This window comes from Rhodamnia argentea, chromosome 10, assembly GCF_020921035.1.
Source record: "Rhodamnia argentea isolate NSW1041297 chromosome 10, ASM2092103v1, whole genome shotgun sequence".
NCBI lineage: Eukaryota > Viridiplantae > Streptophyta > Magnoliopsida > Myrtales > Myrtaceae > Rhodamnia > Rhodamnia argentea.
Window position 1 is genome coordinate 11,839,221 of NC_063159.1, and position 8,936 is coordinate 11,848,156.

Sequence of the window (8,936 nt, forward strand, 5' to 3'; positions counted from 1 at the left end):
GGATTATCATCAGCCATTCATTTTATCTTATCTTGATTTGATTGCACTTTTTTCGCACTTGGAAGAGCTATTGTATTAAGAGCTTTTTTACCAACACAGCTTGGGTGGTAAGTTAGCTGGTCATACCACTTACATGCTAATTAAGTAAATCTGGTCAATTTTAACAGAAAATCGCCGACATAAACACTGGTTGTCCTACGTGGCGTAAAGGGACGCTAACATAGATATTTTTTTTTCACTATTTTATTTAAAATTTGATTTTTTTTTATTTTTTTCCTCTTTCTTTTCCTTCATTTTGGCCGCGTGAGTGTCGCGGCCCTCAGCAATCACAATGAAGGAAAAAGAAAAAAGAAAAAAATTAGAAAAAAACGATCGGAATCTACGTTAGCGATTTTCGGTTAAAATTGATCCGATGGACTCAATGACATAATTGCCAAATTTTTAGGGCTAAATTGATCGGATGAAAAGATTTAGGATTGAATCGGCACGGATGCAATATATCTAAGACTTTTTTGATACTTTTTGCACCAACTTTGTGGTGTGAAATGATCAACATAACTTGGGTTAAAGAACTAAACACTTCACGGACAAGTCTTAGCCCGTGGACGAATCATGCGCCAGTCAGATCCCCATAAAACTACAAGACATTGCAAATTGCAAGAATTAACTGGGGTTACTGTTTAACCTTCCATTCCCTTGGCCTGCTTATTCTACTTTTTCGGCGCACTTTTTTGCGGAAGCTGATCACGTGTTCATCAGCACCTTAATCCTTTTTAATCAACCAAAGGACGTCTAATGAGAAATTAATAATTAGTTTCTCGATTTAAAGGAGAGCTGTCTTTGGGGTTTTCAGTGCCACATAACATCCCGATACATCGTTATGTCCTCAACGAGGCGCGAAGTCATGTAGTAAGATGAATCTTACAAATCCATTTCTGCGATTATTTACGGCGCGTGGGAGGCAGGGGCGGTAACTAGCGCGTGATATTCGCATATCTCGGTGTTAGAAGCCACTGGGGCAGAAACAACCCAGAGGAAGTACAACAGCCGAATTGTAAATTGGCGGCCAATTCTAGGTTGCTCCCCATGTTACTCCCGAGCTGTAAAAAAAAGTTAAAAAAGAAAATGCAAAAAATAAATAAAAAGATTTAATTTTGAATCAACAGAGTTTAATCGCAAAAGTAATTAAAAAATGTCTGCTCGACGCTTTTAACTGGTGAAAACGAAATGACCCATTAACCCACACTCGCCAGCTCGAGCTGAATGGTTAGACTCGTTGAAATTACCACTATGACCTCGGCGCCTTGGGGTGTATTTGGCCATGATCACGGGTCTGAAGGGGAGTAAACTCCTCACCGAGTCCTGTTGAGGTCAAAGTAGTGACGTGGCACTAATCAAGACCGGTCTGGCCGACGATTTCTTTTTTTTTTTTTTGGGTGGACACTGGACACGGACAGGGCCGGGTATCTTGGGCCTCACGTGACTGCCATCACGGTGTCCCAGACAGCACTCCGTATGCTGACTCACCTCCCATTTGAATCGCTCATTGGCGACCCATTCGTCCCGGGGCCCCACCGGGGCCACGCGTCGAGATCGTGAGCGGTCTCCGGGATCGGGGATCGATCAGGGCCGTTGCCAAGACCCGCCGGTTGGGCCGGACCGGCCACGACGCGACCCGCCCCTAATTTCTCACCAAACCAAAAAGAAACACAAAACTCCAAGAAAGGTCGCGCCCTATTATTTTAATGAGGGCGAAAAAGGAAACTCGTTAAATAAATTTTGGGTGGGGTGGGGTGGGGTGGGGTGGGGTGGGGCCCGCTGGAAGTGTCGCCTGTTTTGGTTTTGTTGGGACGCTATAAAACAGTGAATTCAGTGCATCCTCAGTCTCTCACCGTTAAAAGCCATCACGAATACATACTCTCGTCTCTCCGAGTCATCGTCGTCGTCGTCCTCATCGCGTTCTTCAAAGCTTTTCCAGTCTCTCGGAGTCTTTGCCGACCGAGGTCGGAGGAGAAACGAAAGTTCTTTCTTTTTTTTGGGTAGGGTTCTTCCCCCATTTTTCCCCCCCGGTCAAGTGGTGCGCCAAAGTCATCCAGGCAAGACGCTTTTGCGTATCATGGGTTATTAAAATTAGAATAGGATAGTATCTGCTGCTATCCTGGAAAATCTTGAGGTGGACCTCCTCAGGCGAACTTTCCACACAGAAGAACGCTCGCTTGCCCCTTCTCGATAAAAAGGGCGTCTTTCCTCGCCCCGTCCTTTCGCTCGTTCTCGTCTTTCTCCGTCTGTTGAGAAACCTCTGTGTCAGAGGGGAGAGAGGTCTTCTCTCAAGATTTAGATTTAGCTGTGTGTGTGTGTGTGTGTGTCTCACTCTCCTTATATTCCTGGAGGTTCTTGAGTTGAGAGCTTCCATTTCACTGCTCTTTCTCTCTGCTTTATTCCCAAACTTGCAGATATTCTTTCATCTTGTTCTCTCCTTTTGGGTTTTGCTTGGTTTGATGCCAGCAGAGAAAGAGAGAGAGAGAGAGAGAGAGAATCAGTAGCCGAAAATGGACCAGAGCATCCTATGCCCCATCAAGTACACCGAGCACCGAAGCCTCACCAGGAAACTCCTCTCCAAGCACCCCAAGAACGACGCCCCCAATCCGCCCAGGACCGTACGGATATCGGTGACCGACCCGTACGCCACGGACTCGTCCGACGACGACGAGGAGGCGGGAGACGCCGAGTCGCTCTACCGCCGCCAGCGCGTGAAGCGCTATGTCAGCGAGATCAAGTTCGAAGCTGCCTCCGGGAACGGCTTTGGCTCCAGCAGTGGCGGCCGCAGGAAGAGCTGCTCCGGCGGCGACTCGGCCCCCGCTGATCGGAGGACGCGGCCCTCGCTGAAGGTCTCGTCGGCGGCGGGCGGGAAGAAGTTCCGCGGCGTGCGACATCGGCCGTGGGGGAAGTGGGCTGCGGAGATTCGCGACCCCGTGCGCCGCGTGCGGCTGTGGCTGGGCACCTACGACACCGCGGAGGAGGCCGCCATGGTCTACGACAACGCCGCGATCAAGCTCCGCGGCCCCGACGCCTTGACCAACTTCTCCACGCCGTCGCCGAGCAAAGACCCCTCGCCGGAGAATGAGATCGTGGCGGCCTCCTCCGTCTCCGGCTACGACTCCGGAGAGGAGTCTCACAACCTCTTGTCCCCGACTTCCGTCCTCCACTTCCGGACTCGCTCCAATAACAGTGCTGAGGCCGAGTTCCGTCAGGACCCGGCCGGACCGCCGGCTCAGGAGCCGGTCGATGAAGCTCGCGACGATCTGGAGTGTGAGGGGGAGACGAGCTTGGCCGATTCGAACGACTACTGGCGGCTGGACTTGCCGTTCCTCGACGACATCTACAGCTACTTCGATCCTCTGATGGAGTCGTCGCTGTTCGAGGACACGCACAACGCCGCCCTCCCGGAGAGCAGCATGCTGAGCCTGAGCGAGGACCTGAGCGACGTGTTCCTCGACACGATGTCGTCGGACGACTTCGGGTCACTGCCGATGGACATATGCCAGGTCGACGACTACTTCGAAGAGATCGGGGATTGGTTCTCGTCGGACCCTCTCGCCGTACTTTCAGCGTGAGAGAGAGAGAGAGAGAGAGAGAGAGAGAGACCGAGTTTTTCGTAACGAACAGTGTTGTTTTGGAGTGAGCGTAGCCGTCGTTGACCTGCCGGATTTTGGCAGATTTTCCACCGGCGGCGAAGAAATCCCCGGCGAGTTCGTTTATCATGAGTCTTGTGTTGCCGAGATTTTGATTGTGTACTATTTTCCCGGGAATAATAATGAAAAAGTCGCAAGTGTATGTTGGCCTTGTTAACAGTGTACAACCGTTGACGCCGACGGAGCAATGAGAAGAGAGGGTTGCATTATTTTCGTTTGGCGCCTCCCTTTCCCACGTGGCGCATTCAGTTTATTAGTCTATTTTATTTTTATTGTGTTCGACATAATTATCTACGTGGCGAATGAAAAGTCCATTACGTGTCTACGTTCAATCGTACACAGTGGCATTCCCCTTCCCCTTCCCCCTTCCCCCCCCTTTTTTTTTTCGGAGGCGCACCAAACGAGCAGGCGCGATTAGCGGTTGGAACGGAGCTTTTGATCGGGTCAAGTCGGTGCGACTTCGTATGAAACGGCGTCTCGTTTTCTCAGAAAGCCCATTTTTTTTTTTTTAAATCTCCTCCTTCATATAGTCCATACTTACTATTTCCCTCTCAATCAGTCAATCGAGTTGCTCGACTCGGGCTTCATCGAACATTACTCGTTCTGCTCGAGCTCGGCATTGAAGGTGATCGAAAATGCTCAGAGCTCGATTCGACCCGACTCGGATCCGTCGTGGTGCTTAAAGTGGACGCTCTGCTATATTCCCCAACCAGAAAAATCATCTCTTGGTGGAGGAGAGTGGATGACAGCAAATCCTTATGTGGTCCCTCCCACCCTTTTGCCGGCTGTGGGTGGCGCTGTTACGAAGACTCTGCTGCCGCCAAGTTTATGAAACGGGGACGAAATCAGGAATGTGTTGTGTCCACAAAGCCAGGAGGGAATTCATTGTTGTGCATCATTATTGACTTCGTTAGCCCTCTCTAGCGACTTCTGTGGCCACTCGATTCAATTTCGAATTTTTTGTATCAAGACCCATCCACATTAGTCGTCCGGGAGCGATCAAAGCTCGAACACAACGCGACTAGTTCCCGACCGGGCTAATCGGAGTCAAACTCGTGACTATTTCCTAACTGCTTGGCCGAGCTTCCGATAATGACAAGTGACGAGCCCATTTGAGGGGTGATGAATAATGCCAATTTTTTTTTTTTTTTACCCGAAGAACTTTCAAAAGAGAATATCTATTCTTGCCGGAGTGGTTGGGAACATTACATCGCCTTCTCCGCCCACTTGGTTGGGCAAAGTCAAATGAAACATCTGCCTAGGATTCATTCTCCACCCTTATTTCTGCCAGCCCCATTCTCGGTATCTTTGGACAAGTTCTTAGCCCTTTGACCGTTCCCATCCTTTCCCATCTTCTCTCACTCCAGCATCACTGAATTCCTATCAGATTGTCCCGCTCACAATATCCAAAAGCAATAACTTTTGTTAATAAACTTGTAAATTGTAAACTTATTATAATTGTATCACTTTAGTTTTAAATTTTTTTTTTGTCCAACTCCATCCTTAACTTTTTTATTTATGCCAATTCAATCCATTTGGCCGAAAGACTTTGACGTGGTATTACCGGTATTGACATGACCAATTTTTAATAATATTTTATTATTTTATTGAATTTATTTATTTTTATTTTCTCTTGTTCTTTTTTTTTCTTCTTTCTTCTTTCGGTCGAACGCTGAGCACGGCAACATAAAACTGCCTTCGTGAAGAACGTACTAATAACACCTTTAAAATCCGACTTTCAACTTGTTCTAGCACACGCAATTAAAGGGCGTTATGATTAATTCTCCGATGAAATTCGGCCTACCAACTATTTTCATGGTCCATCTCTGGCCAGCAAACGCAACATAGTGATGAATCGAAACGGGCACACTTTCTGTCCTCGGAGATGACGATTGGACGAAGGGGATTTTGAGTTGCATAGGTTGTTTAAGCATAAGCTACTTTCGTTAGCCATTAAGTACGATTAACCGATGCCCTTTATGTCTGAACGAAGCATCCGGCAGAGGATCAAGAATGTTTCTTTTCTTTTCTTTTTTTTAAGTGCCAAAGGGCCCTCTACTTTTTCTCCTACGGTCGCATTAATTATAAAAATTGTGCAGTCAAATTATAATTAGATCTCGTGCGAGAGACTGTTGGAAGACCAGCACTGCTTCTTGCTTGACTATTACTCCAACCAAAAGGTTGAATCGTGGGACTGAAAGCGACCCATGATGGCGTCAGAAGCCAGACAGAAGTTTTTTTTTTCCTTTTTTTTAAGGTTTGGATCGAGGAGGAAGGGATAATGGAGGTGATGGGATGTGGAAGTAGGCGATGGTTCTGCAACACGCGCCTCGTCCACGTAATTGGAGTTTAGCAGATGATTAGGGAGACTAATTGCTGTTTTGCTGGTGGGCATTTGGGGCGGCAAATTGCAGATGGGTCAGCTTTGGTGAGTTTAGTCAATTCTGGAGAAATTGGAAGAATGACACTTGGAATAGTCGCCGGGGATCGTGCAGTGTGATTAGGACACGAATTAAGTGGGATTAGAGGAATGACGGTTGATTCTGAGCCGCATTTTATTTGATTTTAGACCACTCATTAGAGAAGAACTAAAGTCCCTCCCATTTCGTCTATTAAGAAAACCGCCTTATTTCCTAAAATCTCTTTAACTTTAGTTCTAATCTCATCTGTATCCCGAACTTTCTTTTTATGAAAAAAAATCACCAACTTTACTCCAATACGAAATCTGCTCCGGCATCCAAAAAATGGCCTTCGGTTTCCTCAAAATTATTAACATAAGGAGGCTGCTTTGTTCCATATAAAAGCGAGAATGTTGATGACGACATATGTTCTTATAATGGGCTTCTAAGGACCTTGATGTCGATATCTGTGAAGAAACCTATGGCGATTTTTTGACACTGGAACAAAGTTGAAGCTATAGTGAAATTTTGTGAATTTGTTTTTTGGATTAAAAAAAAATTGGGACAAAACTGAGATTAAACCTATAGCTGATGGTTTTTTTGTTGTTGTTGAGAATTATGCCTAAAAATGATAAAGATTTGATGAATTGAGGTTCATTTGTTTCGTAAAACGAATGATTTAGAAACTGTTTTTCAAAAATACTATGAAAATGGCGATAGAATGATCCGAACTCACCACCAAAGACCAAATTTGAAGAATTGAATTGGCAAATGTGTGACATGCATACTTCTTGTGTTATTGATTAGAGCCTCAGAGTTGAAGAAGTGTGCATGCCCTTTGTTAGACCACTAATTGGAGAAGAACTAAAGTCCCTCCCATTTCGTCTATTAAGAAAACCGCCTAGCTTATTTCCTAAAATCTCTTTAACTTTAGTTCTAATCTCATTTGTATCCTGAACTTTCTTTTTATGAAAAAAAATCACCGACTTTACTCCAATACGAAATCTGCTCCGGCATCCAAAAAATGGCCTTCGGTTTCCTGAAAATTATTTACATAAGGAGGCTGCTTTGTTCCACGTGAAAGTGAGAATGTTGATGACGACATGTGTCCTTATAATTTTAATGTGTGATGGGCATACTCCTTGTGTTATTAATTAGAGGCTCAGAGTTGAAGAAGTGCGCATGCCCTTTGTTAGAGTATATAAGACCCGTTGTTATCACGTCCAAGTGATAAAACTGGCTCTAATACTATATTAGAAAGTCTAATCCAAAAATTTAAACCGATAAGTAGAGGAAGGTCACATAAATATAAAGAGCATATAAGACCCTTTATCAAGCGATGTGGGATAACAACTTCAACACCATTCTTTCTCACCAACAGGCCTTTTTATAGCTACAAGCTTTCGAGATCTTACTTCCACGCTTTAAGACATGTTCCCCACACGCTACACGAGTTCTCAAGTTCTGGATGTGTCCCAAACAGGCCGGCATCGGTTTTTCGGTAGAAAAATTGGTAGTCATGCTAACCGCTTCTAGGCCTAATCCTTATGAAAATCGACATCTTGCCCAATACGATCGATGCTCCGCTAAGTCAGCACATACCTTGGCCATTTACGGGTGCCGCCGGTAGTCGAGTAGCATAGATAACTAGATTAACAACAACAACAATAACAAAATAGGATAACGCTAGTATTATTAAGATTAGTGTTGCTGTCGCTCCAATAAACACGAATGAAAAAAAAGAAAAAGAAAAGCGATGGCCATGGTTAATTTGCGGCCCAGCAGCGTGTCATTGGTTGCATCAGCTGCTGACCCACCACTTACGATTACGGACGAGTAGGAACGAAGGAAGCCGCCTCCATCGGCGTTTGCTTGCGAGACATGAACACCACGTTTTATTTTTAAGCCCGCCACTGTCGGAAACATGCTTTTCAATCACACCGCCTCCAATCAACTGCTCTCCATCTTGACACGTGGAAAAATCTTCCACGAATGTGCCGATGGCCAGTAACTATCTATCCAACGATGGATTCCACTAAGAGCCTTTATCCACATTTATCTGTTTTATTTGTTTTTCTTAAGAGTGCTTTTGGATTTGATTCGTGGATATCTCTCTAATTCGGTGTGATAACGGCTGTGAGTTTGGAGCTAGCTACATAGACCCCGCCCACGGTTTTCCCTCCGAGAAATTGTCAAACCAATGCTAAACTTACCGTATGGATTTCAATTTAGTCCAAAGCCTTCGCGTGGAATTCTAATATAGTCATACAGGTCAATTTTCGTCGGAAAACCAATGACGTGACGGTCTAGTCATTGCCTACCACCTTCTTGTTGGAGTGTGGTTCATTCTCTTCATCGATAGGAAAACAGTGTTTCCAAGCTGCCATAGGGCTATTATAGTTTGAGCCCATATTTTTTCATTGCTAGTTTGGGTTTGAGCTCATGAATAGCTAATGCCGTATAATATCTCTTTCTCTTATAATCGAGGGATGTAATAGAGATGTGCGATATGCTAATTATAGTGGAATACTCTACTGGGTGTAGCTCCAGTATAAAGGTGAATCGGGATAAACATTGTGTTTCGATTTTCTTTTCTCGCTTTTATGCTTTACTTCATTTGTGATTTGTGTTACGCGGAAACCGCCACGCCGGTTATTTCCAGCGAAAATCGGCCGGAATGACTATATTAGAATTTCGCGCAAAATTTTATGAATAAATTGACAAAATCAAAAAGTTCATAACTGATTAGCATTCGTGCATGGTAATTTTCCCCTTTGTCTTCCTAATGATGTTCAAAACGGCTTTTTCAAAATTCTTTAGAAGTCTATACATATGGATAATTAAA

At 45.0% G+C, this 8,936-nt stretch overlaps 1 protein-coding gene across 1 annotated transcript; it reads left to right on the forward strand.

Annotated features, from left to right (window-relative positions):
- The first annotated feature begins 2,047 nt into the window (after window positions 1–2,047).
- Window positions 2,048–3,849, forward strand: LOC115753874 (pathogenesis-related genes transcriptional activator PTI6-like). The gene has a single exon (XM_030692714.2). The coding sequence runs from the start codon at window positions 2,550–2,552 to the stop codon at window positions 3,612–3,614; it is 1,065 nt and encodes a 354-aa protein (XP_030548574.1). The 5' UTR covers window positions 2,048–2,549; the 3' UTR covers window positions 3,615–3,849.
- Window positions 3,850–8,936: the final 5,087 nt, after the last annotated feature.

Coding starts and splice junctions, on each gene's coding strand:
- LOC115753874 (XM_030692714.2), top strand. CDS start 2,550: ATGGACCAGAGCATCCTATGCCCCATCAAGTACACCGAGCACCGAAGC.